General features: G+C 47.0%; 1 protein-coding gene across 3 annotated transcripts in view; it reads left to right on the forward strand.

Moving 5' to 3' along the window:
• The first annotated feature begins 3,269 nt into the window (after positions 1–3,269).
• The window catches only part of Akap8l (A-kinase anchoring protein 8 like), a 38,500-nt gene continuing 20,108 nt past the window's right edge, over positions 3,270–21,661 (forward strand). For all 3 annotated transcript variants that reach the window (XM_004672749.2, XM_045139194.1, XM_045139195.1), the window contains exons 1-3: positions 3,270–3,403; positions 15,932–16,006; positions 21,456–21,488. In XM_004672749.2, the coding sequence (XP_004672806.1) occupies positions 3,391–3,403; positions 15,932–16,006; positions 21,456–21,488 (121 nt within the window). In that variant the 5' untranslated portion in view covers positions 3,270–3,390. The remainder of the gene's footprint in view (positions 3,404–15,931; positions 16,007–21,455; positions 21,489–21,661) is intronic.

Raw genomic sequence — 21,661 nt, forward strand, 5'->3', positions numbered from 1 at the left:
AATAAATACATATAACAAAAAAAAAAAAATCATTCTTAAAATATGAAAGAAAGTGGATGTGGTGGCTCATGCTTTTAATCTCAGCACGTGGGAGGCTGAGGTAGGAGGACTGCCCAGTGTTTGAGACCAGCCTGTGCCAGTGTGAGACCTGGCCTCAAGAACAGAACAGAATGTAAAGGTTACCTAGGGTAGGTTTCACATAATACAAGAAGTCGTAACATGGGAAGGCACTCACCACTGCACGCACGTTAATGGCTGCGCATCCTTGCAGCACTTAGCTGCAGTTCTTCCAAAGAGATCTTCCTACAGGCCACATGCACGGCCCCTCTTACCATGTTCAGGTAAAAGCAGTCGAATAGCTTGACCGTGAGCCTGTGATGTTAGGTGAGAACCTTCATGTCGGTAAAATGATGGCCGTGGCGAGTGCCAGGAAGGAAGATGTCAGATCCGAGAGGTGTCTCAGTGTGGAAGCCGGGCAGGCTCGGAGCCAGGCTGCAAGGAAGCAGAGCTTCCCTTCATAGGCTGGGCGCATGCACTTACAGCGCGCCCCCGGCTCCATGGGGCAGCAAGCTCTGCACCAGCCTGTTTCACAGGGAGTATCATCAGACTTGTAGTGGAGAACTCCAGTTATGTGAAAGTAGGGAGGTCTGGAGAGACAGCCGTTAAGGTGCTTTCCCACAAGGCCAAAGAACTCCCCAGGACCCACGTAAGCCAGATACACAAGGTGGCACATGCCTCTGGAATTAATTTGCAGTGGCTCTGACAGGCAATTCTCTCTTAAACAACAATATTAAAAATAGGGAATGTTAAGTGAACCCTCAGTCACACCAATGTATGACCTAATATTGTGTAAGCCCCTCTACTTTCTCCTCTCCCCATCTAAATTATTGGCCATTCTGTCATATCTGTATTTCTTTGAAAAGTATAGACATTTCAGAATGCCACTGTTACTCCTAAAGACACTTGTCATAAAGCTGGGCAAGCCCACCCTAAGACTACATAGTTCCATGTCAGCCTGGGCTAGAATGAGACCCTACCTCAAAAAACAAAGACACTGTCATAAAGCAAAAGCACACCTTAAATCTTCAAAAATACAAAAGTTTCAAGTATCACAAATGGACAGCTTAGTGAGGCTTCTCAAACATTTTATGGGCCATGTACAGTGTATGGCCTGGAAGTTTTGAGATACCCCTGATGGTTCCACACAACAGAGTGCTTATAGTTGCTGGCACTGGGCTGCACTGTTTTTTTTTTTTTTTTTTTTTTTTGATGTTGAGCATTGAGCTCTAGTCATCTTGGAACATTTGTAATAAATACAATTTATTACATTAAATTATTTTTAGTTTATTTATTTGAGAGCAACAGAAAGAGAGAGAGAGGGTGTGCCAGGGCCTCTCGCCACTGCAAACTCCAGCCATGTGCGCCCCCTTGTGCATCTGGCTTACATGGGTCCTGGGGAATTGATCATAGGTCCTTAGGCTTCACAGGCAAGCGCTTAACCACTAAGCCATCTCTCCAGCCCAATTTATTACATTTTTTCCTTTATTTATTATTTATTTGTTTTCTCGAGGTAGGGTCTCACTCTAGCTCAGGCTGACCTGGAATTCACTGTGTAGTCTCAAGTGGCCTCAAACTCATAGCAATCCTCCTACCTCTGCCTCCCAAGTGCTGGGATTAAAGGCGTGCGCCACCACACCTGGCTATTTTTTATTTATTTGAGAGAGAGAGAGAGAGGCGAGAGGCATAACAAAAGAGATTGGCATGCCGGACTCCAGCCATTGCAAATGAACTCCAGATGCATGTGCCACCTTGTGTATCTGGCTTACATGGGTCCTGGGGAATCCAACCGAGGTCCTTTGGCTTTGCAGGCAAGTGCCTTAACCACCAAGCCATCTCTTCAGGACCCCCAATTTATTACACTTTAAAAAGCCTTTAATCCCAGCACTTGGGAGGCAGAGGTAGGAGGATCGCTATGAGTTTGAGGCCACCCTGAGACTACACAGTGAATTCCTCGAAACCACCCCCCAAAAAAATTAACTTGAGGAAGACACAGAAAGAATGAGTATGAGGGCATCAAGGGCCTTCTGCCCCTGCAAATGAATTCCAGATGCATGCACCACTTCATGCATCGGGCTTTACATGGGTACCCAGGTCATCAGGCTTAGCAAGCAAGCACTTTTAACCACTGAGCCCTCTCTCCAGGCCCTTGGTCGGGTGTTCGGTTTTTTTTTGGTTGTCTCCCCTGAGGGAGGGTGTCACTCTAGCCCAGGCTGACTTTTTGTTTTCTTTTGAAATACTTTATTTATCTGAGAGGAAGAGGTAGAGAGAGAATGGACACACCAGGCTTGTAGCCATTGCAAATGAACTCCAGATGCATGTGCCATCTTGTGCATCTGGCTTTACGTAGGTACTAGGGAATCAAACTCTGGTCCTTAGGTTTTGCAGGCAAATGCTGTAACTGCTTAATTATCTCTCCAGAACCCTGTTTTTTTCTTTTCCCAACATAGGGTCTCACTCTAGCCTAGGCTGCCCTGGAATTCTCTGTAGTCACAGGCTGGCCTCGAATTCACAGCCATCTTCCTATATCTGCTTCCCAAGTGCTAGGACTAAAGGCGTGGGGCTGGTTTTGAACTCCTACTTCACGTGCTGGGACCAAAGGCATGAGCCACCATGCCTAGCTTCGGACTTTTTTTTTTTTTTTTTTACGTTTTTCGAGGTAGGGTCTCACTCTATCTTAGGCTGACCTGGAATTCATCTGGTAGTACGGGAATGGCCTCGAACTCGCGGCGCTCCTCCTACCTCTGCCTCCCGGTTGCTGGGATTAAATGCCAGGCCCATTTTAGTTTTATCATCCTCGTAATGGTGCTGAAGGCCCAAGAAATAAGAGAAACAATTTAGATTTTCTTAGAACTTGAAGCGCCAGAGCAGAGATTCTTGAGGTTCCCAGCGCCCGGTGTCTCGGCTCCCTCTGGCGAGTCCTTCGGAGTTGGCACTCCACCCGCCACCATACCGAGCTTGGGCCTCCGGCCTTCCGTAGCGCACCCTTCCCACTGCCACAGAACTCCCCATCCGTCCGTCTACTCTTTTCCGCCAATCAACGGAGGTCTCTGAGGCAGGAGGCGGGCACTAGCGGGGAGAGGCGGGGCCAGTAACCAGCCACTGACACAAAGAGATGCCTAGCTAGACAGCGAGACCGACCAATAGGCGCGAAGTCCGTGGCTCACAGCGACCAATGAGGTTGGAGAGGCGGGCCCTGGTTCGGTGTGGAGGCGGTGTGCGTGTGGGGGGCGAGTACCCTGGGGATTGTTGCCGCTGTCTGTGCGTCAGAAACGCCGAGCAGCTGGTGGCGTCCTCGGCTCCGTCGCCGCCGCCGCCGCCGCCGCCGCCGCCATGAGCTACACAGGTGAGAGGCCGGGCCCGGGTGGGTGTCGCGCTCGGGATGGAGGACGGGCCCGTCGGAGCTCGCGCACGCCTCCCCCGCCATCGCTGTCACTTGCCCTGGTGTGTACGGTCACAAAATGGCGCCGCGGGCCCGCAGCCTGGTCGGGGTCGCGTCCTCTCGGCGTCCCTGCCCTCCCCTCCCCCCGTCCTGACAACAGCCGGGGGGTCGTCCCCTGAGGTTCCGGCTCCCGGCCGCCGCTGCACGCCGCGCCTTCCGCCTCTGTCTCCCCTCCGCGATGCCGGCCTTTCTCTTCCCCGCTGTCCGCGGTGCTCTCCACGGTGGCGTGATGTCGCGCACCGTCCACCGCCGCCGCCGCCGCCGCCGCCTCCTGATCTCACCCCGGAGCTGGGAGAGGAGGAGGAGGATGTCAGGAGACGTTTGAAGGTGTGCTGGCTGCGTGTAGCGAGCCTCGGGCTCCTAGGGACGGAGCTCGAAGCTGGGCTCCTTTCCACATTGATTCAGTCATCATCCGTTTGTGTGTGTGTGTCTCTGTGTGTATATAAAATATATTTGAGGCAGGGTCTGTATGTATGTCTATATATTTGAGGCAGGGTCTATATATATATGTCTACTTATCTGTCTATATATTTGAAGCAGGGTCTATATATGTATATATATCTATGTATATCTCTAATCTATATATCTCTATATATCTAAATCACATACATGTTCTATATATCTCTATTGTACACACACACACACACACACATATGTGAGGCAGGGTCTCACTGTAGCCCACGCTGACCTGGAACTCACTTCTGTAGTCTCAGGGTGGCCTCGAACTCACAGTGATCCTCTCACCTCAGCCTCCCAAGTGTTGGGATTAAAAGCGTGCGCCATTGCGCCCAACATCTGTCAAATTGAAGGCATTGGGAAATGCTGCCAAGTATTCCTTAAGCAGCTTATGGGCAGGGGCAGTGGAAGTAAAATGAGTGCCCGTTGTTCGCCAAGACTGCGAGTATCCTGAAGGTGTCTGAGCCGTTCATGGTTAAAAGGAGGTCTTGCATGGAGAGGCGAGGTTAAAGCGTAGGCCTGTGTGGAGTGGGAGAGAGAAAGATTGCACGCCTGGGCGGCTGCTACTGGAAAGGCCTTGGAGCTCGAGCTGCCTTCCTTGTTAGAACTGCCAGGGAGGTTCGTTCCTTGGCACTTGAGTAATGAGAGGGGAGAAGGGGTGGCATCTGCTGAGGTGATTGTAGATCATGCCTGAGTGGGTTTGCCTTAGCTGTGACCAATAAGACATCTCAGCCTGTGCCATAGATAGTGCCGCCCCCTTTTGCAGGAGGCATTTCAGGCTGGAACATATGCGGTTGCTGGGTAATCCGCATTCTGCTCAGAACATTTGAGAATGGAACCTGAGCCCTAGGCCTCTTTATGAGCCAGTCCTCCCAAGCCTCCAGGTCAGGAGCTTGGCAACAACCTTAGTTTTTCTAACAACCATCCCCTAGTCTGGTGCTTCTCAACCAGGGGGCAATTCTGCCTGCCTCCCACCCCCTACCCCAGGAGACGATTGTCAGTGTCTGGAGGCATGTTGTCTCCTCCTGGAGTTGGGGGGGGGGGTCGCTGCTGACATCTAGTGGATAAAGGTTAATGCTGCTGCTCCCTCAGCATCCCACAAGGCCCCCAAATTTTGAAGTTAGACAGCTTTGTTCTGTAGCATCCTTGGTTCAAGAGGAAAGACGGGTAGGACTGTGGCTAATATCTCTATAATTACAACGTAATTCTCATCATGAAGTCTCATCAAGAACTGAATATAGGGCTGGAGAGATGGCTTAGCGGTTAAGCGCTTGCCTGTGAAGCCTAAGGACCCTGGTTCCAGGCTCGGTTCCCCAGGTCCCATGTTAGCCAGATGCACAAGGGGGCGCACGCATCTGGAGTTCGTTTGCAGAGGCTGGAAGCCCTGGCACACCCATTCTCTCTTTCCCTCTATCTGTCTTTCTCTCTGTGTCTGTCGCTCTCAAATAAATAAATAATTAAAAAAAAAAACAATATAGGGTGCTGGGAAGATGGGTTAGCAGTTGAAGGCATTTGCTTGCAAAACCTGTTCAGGCTAGGTTCAATTCCTCAGTACCTATGTAAAACCCAGATGCGCAAAATGGTCTATGGTCTGTGTGTCTACAGTTCGTTTGCAATGGCAAAAGGCCCTAACATACCCATTCTTTCACACTCTCTAAAAAAAAAATATATATATATATATATATATATATATATATATATATATATATATATATACATATATAGGGTTTCAGTCTAGTCCAGGCTGACCTGGGATTCACTGTAATTTCAGGGTGGCCTCAAACTCATGACGATCCTCCTACCTCTGCCTCCTGAGTGCTGGGGTAAGATGTGTGCCACCACACCCTTAAAAAAAATTGAATGTAGGTATTTAGGGACAGGACTGTTGAAGAACACAAAGATGACTGGTTGCTATGGCATAGTTTAATAATGGAACTTTTTCTTTTAAAAAAAAAAGATTTTTATTTATTTATTTGAGATGGGGGGGGAGAATGGGCATGCCAGGGCTCTAGCCACTGCAGATGAACTCCAGATGCATGTGCCACCATGTGCATCTGGCTCACGTGGGACCTGGAGAATTGAACCTGGTTCCTTTGCAGGCATGTGCCTTAACCACTAAGCCATCTCTCCAGCCCTAATAATGGAGCTTTTAAAAAATTTTTTATTTGAGCCAGGTGTAGTGGCGCATGCCTTTAATCCCAGTACTGGGAGGCAGAGGTAGGAGGATTGCCACAAGTTCTAGGCCACCCTGAGGCTACATAGTGAATTTCAGGTCAGCCTGAGCTAGAGTGAAACCCTACCTCGAAAAACCAAAAGAAAAAATAAATTTATATATATATATATATATATATATATATATATATATATATATATATATATTTATATATTTATTTATTTATTTATTTTAGTTTTTTTATTTTTTTTGAGAGTAACAGACAGAGAGAAAGAGGCAGAGAGAGAAAGAGAGAGAGAGAGAGAATGGGTACACCAGGGCCTCCAGCCACTGCAAATGAACTCCAGACACATGCACCCCCTTGTGCATCTGGTTTATGTGGGTACTGAGGAATTGAATGTGGGTCCTTAGGCTTTGTAGGCAAGTGTCTTAATCGCTAAGCCAACTGTCCAGCCCTGTTTTTTTTTTTATTTTTATTCAAGTTAGGGTTTCACTCTAGCCCAGGCTGACCTGGAATTCACTATGTAGTTTCAGGGTGGCCTCGAACTCACAGTGATCTTCCTACCTCTGTCTCCCAAGTGCTAGGACTAAAGGTGTGCACCACCACACCCAGCGAGATTTTTTTTTATTAATGGAGGGTTTCACTGTCCTCCAGGCTGGCCTGGAGCTCACTGTAGCCCAAGCTGTCCTCAAAATTAACAGTGACCCTCCTAGACTCAGCCTCCCAAGTGCTGGGATTATAGACAGGAGCCACCATGCCTGGCTTCCCATTGTGTTTTTGTAGGCAAGGAAATGAAGATCACTAGCGGCAAGCTCAGTTTCAATCCAGGTCTTGTAGGCTGTAATTCTTGGTTTGTTGGTCACTGAAGTAGCCAAGCTAATGAGGTCAGGGTTAATTTTCCCTTGATCACATTCACCTAAAAAAGCACAGTAACTTTATAAATGTTAGTTTTTGGCTTTTAAGATGCTGGGCCTGGTGATGCACTCCTATAAACCAGCACTCAGGACGCAGGAGGAGGAAGAATTCGAGTTCAGGACCATCCTGGGCTATACAGACTAACTCTCAAGAAAAGAAAATGAGCCGGGCGTGGTGGCGCACGCCTTTAATCCCAGCACTCGGGAGGCAGAGGGAGTAGGATCGCCGTGAGTTCGAGGCCACCCTGAGACTCCATAGTGAATTCCAGGTCAGCCTGGGCTAGAGTGAGACCCTACCTCGAAAAATCAAAAAAAAGAAAAAAAGAAAAAAGAAAATGAAAGTCTACTTGTGGTGGCATAGGCTTTTAATCTCAGTATTTGGGAGGATGACATGGGATTGTCATGAGTTCCCAGCCAGCCTGGGCTAGGGTGAGACCCTTCCTCAAGAAAAAAAAAAAAAAAAATCATTAGCTGGGCGTAGTGGTGTGTGCCTTTAATCCCAGCAGAGGTAGAGGTAGGAGGATCACCAAGACTTCGAGGCCACTCTGAGACTACATAGTGAATTCCACGTCAGCCTGGGCTAGAGTGAGACTCTACCTCAAAACAAAACAAAAACAAACAAAAAGTAATTCACTAAATTTCAATGGCATTTTAAGTTATTTTTGTCTTTTGAGATAGAGCCTCTATATTCCTGGCTGGCCTTGAACTTGTGGCAATCCTCCTGCATCCGCTTTCTCAGTGCTGAACTAAGTTAATTTCATGTAACTCTTTGAGGTTTGAAGGTTTGAAGCAAATACTATTAAGCATAAATGGTAATAAAAGTAATTTATCTTTTTGTTAGTTTATCTAGCTTGCTTTAAAAAAATTATTTATTTGAGACAGAGAGAGGCAGACAGAGAGAACGGGCACACCAGGGCCTCCAGTCACTACCGACGAACTCCAGACGCATGCACCCCTTGCGCATCTGCCTTACGTGGGTATACTGGGGAATCAAACCTGGGTCCTTAGGCTTCACAGGCAAGTACCTTAACCACTGAGCCATCTCTCTTGCCCTCATTCAGCTTTTGTACCCAGTTTTAGTTTTGCTTGGGAAAGGAGGCTTCCTCTTTAACACTGAGGGGAGAGGAGAATGGTAGAAAAAGAACAGAACAGCTAGAATCGGTACTTCAAACAAGAGACTGAAATGTCTTTTAACAGAATCGTTATCTCCTGCAGTTTCATTGGGCTAGGTAGGAATGTGCAAGTGTTTTCACTGGGTGGTTGTAGCTTGGATTACATTTTGGATATCAGTTGAGACTGTAATCATCTGAAAGATTGCCTGTTACGGGAGTTGAGGACTCCAGGGTGATTCAAACTCATCTTTGGCAGACTGCTTCTGACTTTATTTTCTTGCCATATGGATTTCCCTGTAGGGCTGCTGGAGGAACCCAGACAACACGACGGCTGGTTTTCTCCAGGCTGAATGACCCAAACCAAGAGCACGGTGAAAGTGTCTGAAGTCACACACGGCCATGTCCCCATGTGCTGCTGGCTCGTGCAGCTGCCTCTGTTTCCATGGGGGGGGGGGGAGGCCCCCCAGGTCATCTTGGAGGCTGGTTGCCAGCACACTCTTGGCTTAGGTGGGCTCAGCTTGGTGATCACCTCACCTAGTTCTTGTGGGCCTCCCAGTACTTGTTACTCTTCTTCAACGGAAAAGAATAAAACCAGAATGTTTCTGCATTTCTTAAAAAGACTTCAAGAGATGTTATTAGGTTAAGAGAAGGAAAGAGAAAACTGCAGAGAGCTCCTGCTGTGTGGAAGGCAGGAATAGGGTCCCCTAACCCCCAGCCAGGCTGAGACGTGGCTGAACTAGAAGTTCAGGAGAGGGGAAAAGCCAAAAAGAAGACACTTTTGCATTTTTTTTTGAGCAAGAAAGGCGACAGATGTGCCATTATGCTGCAGAGTCAAAGGTCCTTGGTGTGGTCCCCTAGCTTTAGAGAACCAGCCATGACTTTTTGTTTAACCAAGAGCTGACCTAGAAGGAAAGTTGAACCATAAACATCCCCCCCTTTTTTTTTGTTTTCTTTTCGAGGTAGGGTCTCACTCTAGCCCAGGCTGACCTGGAATTCACTGAGTAGTCTCAGGGTGGCCTTGAATTCATGATGATCCTCCTACCTCTGCCTCCTGAGTGCTGGGATTAAAGGTGTGCGCCATCACACCCAGCAGCCATGAACATTCTTTATGAGGCAGCCAAGAATTTGTTAATAATAGGCAAAAGAAGAGCCTGCCTCCACGATATTAATGTGGTTAGGATATGATAGAACAGACATTGTCATTGACATTGAAGGCTTGGTAGATGTTGGATTCTCCCTTAGAAACCATGTTCAGTCTTTACTGTCTGAGCCTAGAGTGGCCTGGTCACCAGCCTCTGAGATAGACTGCAGTGATTCTTGCCTCCCTCTCCCCTATTTCTATTGCTGGCAGTGGAGCCCAGGATCTCCTATATGCTAGGCAAGTACTGTAACCACTGAGCATAGACCCTCCCCTGTTTGTAGTACTGAAACTGACTCTAGGGGCCCTGTGCATGCCAGGCAAGTTATATCCTAGTTTCTTGCATTTTTTGAGATAGAGTGTCATTAAGATGCCCAGGCTTAGCTAGGTGTGGTGGCACACACCTTTAACCGCAGCACCCAGGAGGCAGAGGTAGGATTGCTGTGAGTTCGAGGTCACTCTGAGACTACACAGAATTCCATGTCAGCCTGGTCTACAGCACACTCTACATTGAAAATAAATAAGTCAGTAAATAAAATTGGGGCTTTATTCCCCTCCTGCCTTCTCATGAGCAGAAACTTTCCCTATTTCCTTTTACATTTGGGGATTTCCATTTCTGTGAACTCTGCTTATGCCTCCATTCTAGGGCATGAGTTCTGTCTTCCTATTCTTAAATTCTGTTATCTAATAAAACTTGTAAACTTAAAAAAAAAAATCACGGAGGCGCAGTGATGAATGCCTTAATCCCACCACTCAGGAGGCAGAGATAGGAGGATCACTGTGAGTTCAAGGCCACCTTGAGACTACATAGTGAATTCCAGGACAGCCTGGGCTAGAGCGAGACCCTACCTTAAAAAACAGAGAGAGAGAGTGGGAGGGAGGGAGGGAGGGAGGGAGGGAGGGAGGGAGGGAGAGAAATATGATCAGCTGCACTTCAGTCATCCTTATACATTTTCAGGTTTTTTTTTTTTTTTAAATCATGGGTTTAGCCAAAAGAAAATTGAAAATATTTGGGGGCTGGGGCAATAACTCAGTGAATAAAATGCTTGCAACTAAAGCCTGAGTTTCTGAGTTTCATCCCCAGACCTGATATTAAAAAGCCAAAAGCACCAGGATTGACTGACACCTAAAAGTTGTCCTATGATCACATGTGTTCCATGGTTTGTGTGCACACACATGTACACACACACACACACAGCAGCATTTTGGAAAAAATTGTGTAGTTACTTAAACATACAGACCTTTTTTTCCCTTGCCATTATTTCCTAAATAATCCAGTATATCTATTCATAATTCACATTATGTTAAGTCTTAAATAATCTAAAGATGACTTGAAGTATGCAGTAGAGTGTGCATAGCTTCTGTGCAGATACATGCCATTTTATATGAAGGACTTCAGCATCTGTGGATTTCATTATTCCTGAGTAGAAGGTGGTATTCTGAAACAGATTTCTAGCAGATACAGTGTGTGGGGCCGGGGAGATGGCTCAGTGGCTAAAAGTGCTTGCTTGCAAAGTCTACCTGCCCAGCTCCTTGTAGACTGATGGACCTTTATTTACAGCAACAAGAGACTCTGTCCCCTCCCCCAGTAATCCAGGAATGTGTGTGTGTGTGTGTGTGTGCGCACACACATGCGTGCACATGAATAATTTTTTTAAATATTTATTTATTTATTTGAGAGTGACAGACACAGAGAGAAAGACAGATAGAGGGAGAGAGAGAATGGGCGCGCCAGGGCTTCCAGCCTCTGCAAACGAACTCCAGACGCGTGCGTCCCCTTGTGCATCTGGCTAACGTGGGACCTGGGGAACCGAGCCTCGAACCGGGGTCCTTAGGCTTCAGAGGCAAGCGCTTAACCGCTAAGCCATCTCTCCAGCCCGAATAATTTTTTTAAATCACACATTATGTGCCAGGCTTTGTTGTTCCTTGAGAATCTAGAGAAGTGCTTTAGGACTAAGCCTCATCCCTAATTCTGAGAACACTTGGTTTTTAGACCGTCTTGGACATTAGGATATGCAAGGTGAGACAGTGGTTAAGAAGACACTTTTCCTGCCAAGCCTAACAACCTGGGTTTGATTTCCCAGTATCTACATAAAGCCAGATGTACAAAGTAGTGCATGCGTCTGGAGTTAATTTACAGTAGCTAGAGGCCCTATTGCATCCATTCTCTCTTTTCTATCTCTGCTTGCAAATAAATAAAAGTAAAAAAATTAAAATTAAAAAAAAAAAGCACTCAGAGGCAGAGGTAGGAGTATTGACATGAGTTTGAGGCCACCCTGAGACTACATAGTGAATTCCAGGTCATCCTGGGCTAGAGTGAGATCCTACCTTGGAAAAAAAAAAAAAGAGGTGTGGGTGTGACAGGGTCTCTTACTGCAAACTCCAGATGCATGCACCACTTTGTGCATCTGGCTTTATGTGGCTATTATGGAATCAAACTCAGGTCCTAAGGCTTTACAAATAAGCATCTCTAACCACTGAACCATCTTTCCCATCCCTATTTTTGTGGGTTTTTTTTTGTTTGTTTGTTTTGAGGCAGGGTTTCACTATCACCCAGGCTGACTCTCTGGAACTCACTCTGTAGACCCAGGCTGTCCTTGAACTCAGCAATCCACCTACCTCAGCCTCTCAAGTGATGGGAGTAGAGGTTTGTGCCACCATACCAAGCTTAAAATTGCAAATTTATACTTTTTTTCTGTTTGCTTTTTTTGAGCCTGGCCCAGGCTGACCTGGAACTCCCTGCGTACCACTGGCTAGCCTTGAAAAATGGTGATCCTTCTGCCTCAACATCTCAGTGCTGGGATTGAAGGCATGTACCACCACGCCCGGCTTAATAATACTTATTATTATTATTTTTGGTTTGTTCCTGTTGTTTTTGTTGCTGTGGTCTCATTCTGCAACCTAGGCTGGCCTGAAGCTCACTGTGTAGCTCAGGCTGGCTTCAAACTCGTGACAGTCAGTCTCCCCTCACATTGTGAATGCTGAGATTACAGGGCTAAACTCATTCCTGAAACACCCCCAGAAGTCGTTACAGTAAGTGAATGCCTGCCCAGATGGCCAGTGCTTGATGTGTACTTTCTTTTTTTTTTTAATTTATTTTTATTTTTATTTATTTATTTGAGAGCGACAAAGAGAGAAAGAGGCAGAGAGAAAGAGAGGAGAGTGGGCGCACCAGGGCCTCCAGCCACTGTAAATGAACTCCAGAAGCCTGTGCCCCCTTGTACATCTAGCTAACGTGGGTGCTGGGGAATCAAGCCTTGAACTGGGGTCCTTAGGCTTCACAGGAAAGGGCTTAACCGCTAAGCCATCTCTCCAGCCCTTGATGTGTACTTTCTTTGTCAGTACTCAGTTGGTGTCAGCACACATTTACAGGTCATGAGTTGGCTTTAATAAGAAGTGGCGAATGTTTCCTTCATAGTATCATTTCAGTACCAAATGTCAATAATTTAAAATGTCTAAAGCACCCGGATTCAGTGTCAAGATTAATCTGTAAGTGCGTGGGGTACATGAGTGTGTGTGTGTGGGTGCATGTGTGTATGAAAGACAGTGGTTTTTTGATATGTGTGGGGTGTGTGTGTGTGTGTGTGTGTGTGTGTGTGGTGTTTGCATCTGCACATGCATATGCACTCTGTCGTGAGCACAGAGACCAGAGGACACATGGTGGCCTTTGCCTGTTGCTCCTTCGGGTATTTCATTGATCTGCAGTCTGAGTGCTCAGTGGGGTTTCCCCTGGCCCCGGCTCTTCTCTGCTCCCCACAGCTCCTGTGCTTATAGGCGTGCGTGGCCCACATCCAGCAGGCAACGTGGGAAGTCCAGCCCAGCCACGCTTTGGCTTCCATGCTGGCAGCAAGAATCTTACCCACTGCACCATCTGTCGAGAGAGCCCAGAGCACTGTTTTGGTTTTTAAAACTTACATATTTGTGTGTGTGTGTGTGGGGGGTGCCCATGCACTCTAGACATGCTGTGTACTGTGTGTGTGTGTGTGTGTGTGCACATGCACTCTAGACATGCTGTGTACTGTGTGTGTGTGTGTGTGTGTGCACATGCGCTCTAGACATGCTGTGTACTGTGTGTGTGTGTGTGTGTGTGTGTGTGCACATGCACTCTAGACATGCTGTGTACTGTGTGTGTGTGTGTATGTGCACATGCACTCTAGACATGCTGTGTACTGTGTGTGTGTGTGTATGTGCACATGCACTCTAGGCAGCTGGTGCTCTCCTGTAATCCCTGCATCACTCTGAGCAAGGGGGCTGGTAAATTTAAGTCTTGTTTATTTTTTTTTTCTTTACTTTTTGTTTATTTTATTTATTTTTTCAAGGTAGGGTCTTACTCTAGCCCAGGCTGGCCTGGAATTTGCTATGTAGTCTTAGGGTGGTCTTGAACTCACAGTGATCCTCCTGCCTCTGTGTTTGTTTTTTTTTTTTTTTTTTTTTTTGGCAGAGAAATTTGAGACTCCTAAGAAAACAAAAATAAAAAAAATTCTTGGATTTGGAAGGATTTAAGATTTTTTTAATTAGGGAATGCTAACCCTTTCTGTGATATAAGACTTATTTTTTCCACAGGAACATGCCAAACATAAGTGATTACATTTAAGAAATAATGAGTTGGGCATGGCTTATGCACTTGGGAAGCTGAGGTAGACGATTGCTGTTGAATTTGTTCCAATTTTAGGATATTTGCTGCCAAAGCGAGCATGATTGCCATGAGTTTGAAGACAGCCTAGAGCTACAAAGTTCCAGGTCATTCTGGACTAGAACATGGCCCTGTCTTGAAAATATGAAAAGGAAAAGAAAAGAAAAAAAGAGACGTAGGGTTGTAACTCTGAGATAGAATGCTTGCCCAGTGTGATTGAAGCTGTGAGTTCTGTCCCTGGCTGTACACACACACCAGGTTGATACGTACGTAAAAAATATTATTTATTTACAAGCGGGGAGAGAGAGAGAATGGGCATGCCAGGGCCTCTTGACTCTAAATGAACTCCAGAAACACGTGCCACTTTTTTTTGTTTGTTTCTCACTCTAGCCCAGGCTGACCTGAATTTGGTGACCTTAAACTCATGGTGATCCTTCTACCTCTGCCTTCTATGTGCTGAGATTAAAGGTATACAGCACCATGCCTGGCTTTATATATTTGTTAGAGAGAGAGAATGGGCATGCCAGGGCCTCTGGCCACTATAAACAAACTACAGGCACACGTGGCACCATATACATCTGGCTTATGTGGGTGCTGGGGAATTGAACCTGGTATGTGCCACCATGTCTGGAAGGGTCTCGTGTAGCCTAAGTTGGCCTTGCACTTCTGATGATCAAGCTGCAGCTTCTGAAGTGCAGAGGTTGTGCGTATGCACCACCATCAGCAGTAGTACACACTTTTTTCCCCTAACATGGCAAAACTGAAATATATGCCAGGTGTGGGGGCTCACACTTGGAATCCCAGCACACTCTTAGCAGAGTTGGGAGGGAGGATTACTGGGAACTCAAAGTCAACCTGGGCTGGGCGTGGTGGCGCACACCTTTAATCCCAGCACTCAGGAGGCAGAGACAGGAGGACCACTGAGTTCAAGGCCACCCTGAGACTACAGAGTGAATTCCAGGTCAGCCGGGGCTAGAGTGAGACTACCTCAAGAAACCAAAACAAACAAAGAAGGTCTACCTGAGTTGTAGAGTGAGACCCTGTCTCACACAAACCATTGTGCACACTGGGGCTGGGGAAACAGTTCAGCAGACGGCAGGGCTTGCCACACACTGCAAGGCCCTGAGTTCAATCCTCAGGACCCTGTGAGAAGCTGGGCACGGCCGCATCTCCTGTAACTCCAGGCTGGAGCGGGCGAACGCCTGGAGAATTGTTGGGGCTAACTGAAAAATGGAACTTTAGGTTCACTGACAGACTCCATCTTAAGGGACTATGGCAAAAGAGGGATGGGAGAGATTACCTGATGTTTGTCTCTGGCCTCTGTGAGTGTGCTCACCTACACACGTTCGTGCCCCAAATGCACTACACATACTGACTACCCTCCCCAGTGAGGAAATAAATCTATTCTCTTCTGTTAGGTGTGAAGGGGAGAAGGCATTGCTTGCATTAGCATTTCAAAACCAAAACCCATCTTTGTTTGAATAGGAAGTACTTTATCTTTTACAGCGAACTGACAAAATGTTTTATGTAACTGAATGATAATGGGGTTGTTTATTCATCAAAATGGCATAAATGTTTAAAAGTTTTTATTTATTTAACAGAGGAACAGGGGGAGAGGGAGGAAGAGGGAGGGAAAGAGAGAGAGAGAGAAAGAGAGAATGGGCACACCAGGGCCTCCAGCCACTGCAAACACTCCAGACGTGTGCACCTCCTTGTGCATCTGGCTAATGTGGGTCCTGGAGAATCGAACCTGGGTCCTTTGGCTTTGCAGGCAAATGCCTTAACCGCGAAGCCACCCCTCCAGCCCCTGTTTAAAAGTAGTCTTTGTAGCTTTTCTGGCCAGTCTCTCCATTGGTTAATATGCCCATAAGTCTGCTAAATTATGCAGTCTTCAGGTTTTGAGAGTTCTGCAGCCGAGGGGAGGATCTGCTGGTTAGTGTATGTGGAAAGGTGGTCCTTTTCCTGCGGCTTGTTTGAAATTAACCACCTTGTGCATGCGTTTTAGGCTTTGTCCAGGGATCTGAAACCACTCTGCAGTCGACATACTCTGACACCAGTGCCCAACCCACGTGTGATTATGGTAAGTGGGGGTCCCCGTGGGAACCGGGGTGCTTTGCCTTTTACCAGCAGAGTAGTTCCATGTCTCGTCGCTTTTGTTTTTGTTGTCACATTGTCTTACCTTTTTTTTTTAATTTCTTTATTGGTGAGACAGAGAGGGGGAGAGAGAGAAAATGGGCGCACCAGGGCCTCCAGCCAGCGCAAATGAGCTCCACATGCATGCATCACCTTGTGCATCTGGCTAACATGGGTCTTGGGGAATCAAACCGGGTTCCTTTGGCTAGCAGGCAAGCACCTTAACCACTAAGCCATCTCTCCAGCCCTTGTCTTACTTTTAATATTTCAGACTTTATAGTGGTATTGTGGGCCATTTGAATAAGCTAGTACTTCTCTGGGGCAATCTGGTAATGATATCTATGTAACTAGCAAACTAGACTACAAACGGTGAAATCCTTTGCTCCTTTAACATTTTATGGAAGCCCCTATGGCCTCTGACCAGAGATCTAAACAAGAAAATCTCCACTGATGGTCTGGATTGGTCCAGGAGAAACCAAGCTGTGAATTCAACCTCAGGGTGTTGGACTGTGCCTACCATGAGCTAGTGTGTGGATCTAACTGGAATTTAGAGTTTACAGAGTTAGGCCACTGAAATCAGGAGGCTGCACAAACACATCACTGAATGAACTCAGCTGATAGCTTAGTTGTGGGCAGCCACTGTTTGTTGTCAAATGCGCAGGTAGCCTGTCAGGTGCTGCTGTTACTCTGTGTGGTGTCAGCCTGGAGCTGCTGGTGGAGCTGTTCTGTCCTCAGTTGTGCCCCAAGGATGTCTGCTGGAAAGGAGCCCTTTTTGCATGAGCAAAGACAATATTTTGCCAGGATGTCTTTAATCCCACCACTTGGGAGGCAGAGGTAGGAGGATCACCATGGGGTCGAGCCTGCCCTGAGACTACGTAGTGAAATCCAGGTCAGCCTGGGCTAGAGTGAGACCCTACCTCGAACCCATCCCCCCCATAAAAAAGATAATCTCTTGGTTTCTGAGGAATGGAATGTGTTTTACTGTCAAGATCTGGGTAAGAGTGAACATGCTCAGCTGACTTTCCCTCAGGAGCCAACGAACAAATGCACTGAAATTAAGGTCCACGCATTAGCAACTTGTCCTGGGGAAAGAGGGAGGGAGCAGACTTAAATGCTTTTACAATGCTTAAGGAGGTATCAGGTTTTCCATAAATGAGCTTGTGTGGCTTCCCTCGACTCCCTTTTTAATCAGATGTAGTGGTCCCAATGGCACTTCACTCCTCCACCCTTGTTCTGTTCTTTAATGGGCATGGAACCCGGGCACTTGAACATGCTTAGCAGGTGCTCTGTTACTGAGCCCCATACCTACCCCTGGCACATCTTTTTTGTTTGTTTTGCTTTACTTTTGAGACAGGGCCTCACTCTAGCCCAGGCTGGCCTTGAACTCACGGTGATGCCTGAGTGCTGAGGGTAAAGGTGTGCAGTGCCACACCAGGCACAAGGTTGTTTTTAAAGATGTTTTTCTAATTTACTTAATAATTTTGTTTGTTTGAGACAGAAAGAGGCAGGCACAGACAGAATGTGAGTGTGCCAGGGCCTCCTGCCATTGTAAATGAACACCAGACACTTGGGTCACTTTTTGTAGCCTGCTTTCTTCTTTTTTTTTTTTTTTTTTTTGGTTTTTTTTTGAGGTGGGGTCTCACTCTAGCCCAGGCTGACCTGGAATTCACTATGTAGTCTCAGGGTGGCCTTGAACTCACAGTGATCCTCCTACCTCTGCCTCCCAAGTGCTGGGATTAAAGGCATGCGCCACCACGCCCGGCTTTGTAGCCTGCTTTCGTAGGTGACTTGGGAATTGAACCCAGGGCTAAGAGCCTTTACAAGAAAGCACTTTTTTGTTTTGTTTTGTTTTTGTTTGTTAGATAGGATTTCACTCTAGTCAGGCTGACCTGGAATTTTCTAGTCTCAGCCTGGCCTCAAACTCTCAGTGAACCTCCTACCTCTGCCTCCCCAGTGCTGTGATTAAAGATGTGTGCCACCACCCCTGGCGAGAAAGCACTTTTAACTGCTGAAAGCCGTCTTCCCAGCCCTCTCACTTTCTTTTGTCCCTCTTCCACTGAAACCCTCTTCCAGGGCTGGAGAGATGGCTTAGCGGTTAAGCGCTCGCCTGTGAAGCCTAAGGACCCTGGTTCAAGGCTCGGTTCCCCAGGTCCCACGTTAGCCAGATGCACAAGGGGGCGCACGCATCTGGAGTTCGTTTGCAGAGGCTGGAAGCCCTGGCGCGCCCATTCTCTCTCTCTCCCTCTATCTGTCTTTCTCTCTGTGTTTGTCGCTCTCAAATAAATAAATAAAATATGAACAAAAAAATATGAAAAAAAAAAGAAAGAAAGAAACCCTGTTCCTTGTCAACCAGTCCCTCTTCTACCTCTGCCTGGGATTAAAGGCATGCGCTGAGCTTTAGACGAGGTTTTCAGTATCATAAGTTTCTTCCCACAAGTGGGTCTCACATGGAAGCAGAAGCAGTGGTAACCTCCACGTAGTCTTCGATCACTGGAACCTAGGACCTAACCAGAAACAGCTGGTTGGAAGAAAGCCTTCATTGCACACTTACAGTCTCATTGTGGTGGAGAAAGCAGGGCCGGGCAGGCAGTTGGTTGTCCCCACAGAAGGAAAGAAGTCATCTGAGCGCCCTGTCACTGGCAAGCGGGCTCGACTATAAAATCCCATGGCCCACCCCCAGTGCCTCCCCACCTCCAGCAGGGTTCCACCTCCCAAGGCTCCAGCAGCTGGGGCCTACATAAGAGGCAGTGAGGGCACTTCTGCAGTCAGACTGCCGTGCTCCATTCAGGCTGGGATTGCACTGTGGGCACATCTTGCCTGACTGGCTAATTTTGTGTAGCTCCCGAGTGCACTGCTGCTTCACCTTGTTGATGAAATTTCTTTCTTTCTTTCTTTTTCGGTTTTTTACTTATTTTTTTCTTCTTGTTTATTTTTTCGAATTTTGGCTTTTTTCTGCTTCTTCTTATTTTTGTTGTTGTTGTTGGCCTCAAACCCATGACAGTCCTCCTGCCTCTGCTTCCTGAGTGCTGGGATTAAAGGTGTCCACCACACTGGCCAGATCTTCTCCCCCAGCAGCCTGCGTAGCACTTCCCTGCACTGTGACAGCTGGCCAGCAAGAAGGAGGCTTCCAGATCAATTTCAACTGGATTTCTCACTGTCATGCAACCCAAGAATACTGTGTCTTCAGCAGTAGGCTCTTGCCACCTACTTCAGGGCGCCAGCCAAGAACCTTGGCAATAGCCTTTATTATTTTGGTGTTCTCAGGGGCTTCCATGACCAACAGCTCACTGGGAAGTAACCCACCCCTGGCGCTAGGATTTTCCTGTAATAGACTGTGGCTTCTGGGCACAGCATTATCCACCCCTTCAGGGTACTTCTACTAGAATTCTTTTTAAATTGTGTGTGTGTGTAAATTCCTCTAAAAGTTTTTTTTTTTGTTTTTTTTTTTTCAAGGTAGGGTCTCACTCTGGCTCAGGCTGACCTGGAATTCACTATGTAGTCTCAGGGTGACCTTGAACTCTTCGGCGATCCTCCTACCTCTGCCTCCCGAGTGCTGGGATTAATGAAAGTTTTTAAAACATATTTTTAAAATATTTAAGAGTAAGAAGCTGGGCGTGGTAGTGCACGCCTTTAATCCCAGCGCTTGGGAGGCAGAGGTAGGAGGATCGCTGTAAGTTTGAGGCCATCCTGAGATACAAAGTGAATTCCAGGTCAGCCTGGGCTAGTCTCCCTCAAAAAACAACAACAACAAAAAGAGTGAGAAAAAGAAAGAGAGGAAGGTACAGAGAGAGAATGGGCATGCTAGGGCCTCCCGCTGTTGCAGACAAACTCCAGAGGCATGCACCACCTTGTGCATCTGGCTTTACATGGGGTACTGGAGAATCAGTCGAGTCCAGGTCATTAGGCTTTGCAGGCAAGAGCCTTAACCACTGAGTTTCTCTCCAGCCCTTAATAAGCTTTACTATGCTGATTGGTTTTTCTGATAGATATTGTGTAAATGCATTAGTTTTTTTTCAATTTTTTTTGTTCATTTTATTTATTTATTTGAGAGTGACAGAGAGAGAAAGAGGCAGAGAGAGAGAGAGAGAATGGGCGCACCAGGGCCTCCAGGCACTACAAACGAACTCCAGACGCGTACGCCCCCTTGTGCATCTGGCTAATGTGGGTCCTGGGGAATCGAGCCTCGAACCGCGGTCCTTAGGCTTCATAGGCAAGCACTTAACCACTAAGCCATCTCTCCAGCCCAGTGTATTAGTTTTTTAAGTTTAACCTAGAGACGTTTTACTTTTTCCTTCTGATTGAAATTGTAAGAACAGTGTAACAGTTAAATTTCATTTTGATAGGTCAAGTAAGATCTTGCCATTTTAATATTTAATCTTAGCTTACCTATTTTATGTAGTTGAATAATTTATGGATGGGCAAATTGTGTGTCCTGCTTTACTTTCGCTAAAACTTGCTGCAGTCTCCTGCCTTTGCTTCCAGAGTGCTAGGACTGCAGGTGGGCACTCTCACATCCAGCTGTTCCTTCTTTTAAGAAGGGTGTCTTGGGCTGGAGATGGCTCACTGGGTAGAGGTTTTAGAAAGGGTATCCTTGAGCCAGGCATGATGGCGCACGCCTTTAATCCCAGCACTCGGGAGGCAGAGGTAGGAGGATCGTCATGAGTTTGAGGCCACCCTGAGACTACACAGTGAATTCCAGGTCAGCCTGAGCTAGAGTGAGACCCTACCTCGGAAAACAAAACCAAAAAAAGGGGGGTTGTCCTTGGACTGGAGATGGCTCACTGGGTGGAGGTTTTGCTTGCAAGCGTGAGGACCTGAGTGTGGTCCCCACGACCTGCGTAAAAATGCCAGGCATGGCAGGGCATGCTTGCATCTCAGTGCTGAAGAGACAGAGAAAGGGCATTCCTTTTTTTTTTTTTTTTAAATTTTTGTTTATTTATTTATTTGAGAGTGACAGAGGAAGAGGCAGAGAGAGAGACCAAATGCCATTTTCGAGTCCTCCCCCTCTCCTCCCACGTCCTGGCAGTCCACATTAAAGTCTGGGTCAAAGGCAGTCTGCTGTAGCCCATGCGGGCCTTGACCTGTGATCTTCCTGAGTAGATGAAACTTCAGGCCTATGCCAACAGGTCTGGCTCTGAAGATTGGATTCCTAACCGCAGGTGGTAGCCCTGTCACGGCAGACCACCCGCCTGTCCTTGAAATACAGTCAGGTTTGCAGGGCAGTGGGCAGTGAGCGAGCTGGTAGATTGTGTGGCACTGCCCAGTGTGTGGTAGGTAACTTGGGAGGTTCAGTGTGGTGTAGCTAGTCAGGTACTGTCTTTACTTGCGAATTGACTGTACAAAGTTCACGTGTATCAGAAGCCGTTGTGATATAATTGCCCTTCTACTTGTTTTAGGCTATGGAACTTGGAACTCTGGGACAAACAGAGGCAAGTATCATTCCCATGGCTGCTTTGCTTTCCTTGGGGTTGAACCCGTATGTTTCTTAGCCAGGGCTGCTTTGGGTGTCCCTGGGGCTGAGTGCTCCATCATAGGAGGTTATAAAATGGGAGGGGCCTACTCAGCCTCAAATGGCTAGAGTCCCTCAGCTTGTCTGTGTGAC

This window comes from Jaculus jaculus, chromosome 21, assembly GCF_020740685.1.
Source record: "Jaculus jaculus isolate mJacJac1 chromosome 21, mJacJac1.mat.Y.cur, whole genome shotgun sequence".
NCBI classification, from domain to species: domain Eukaryota; kingdom Metazoa; phylum Chordata; class Mammalia; order Rodentia; family Dipodidae; genus Jaculus; species Jaculus jaculus.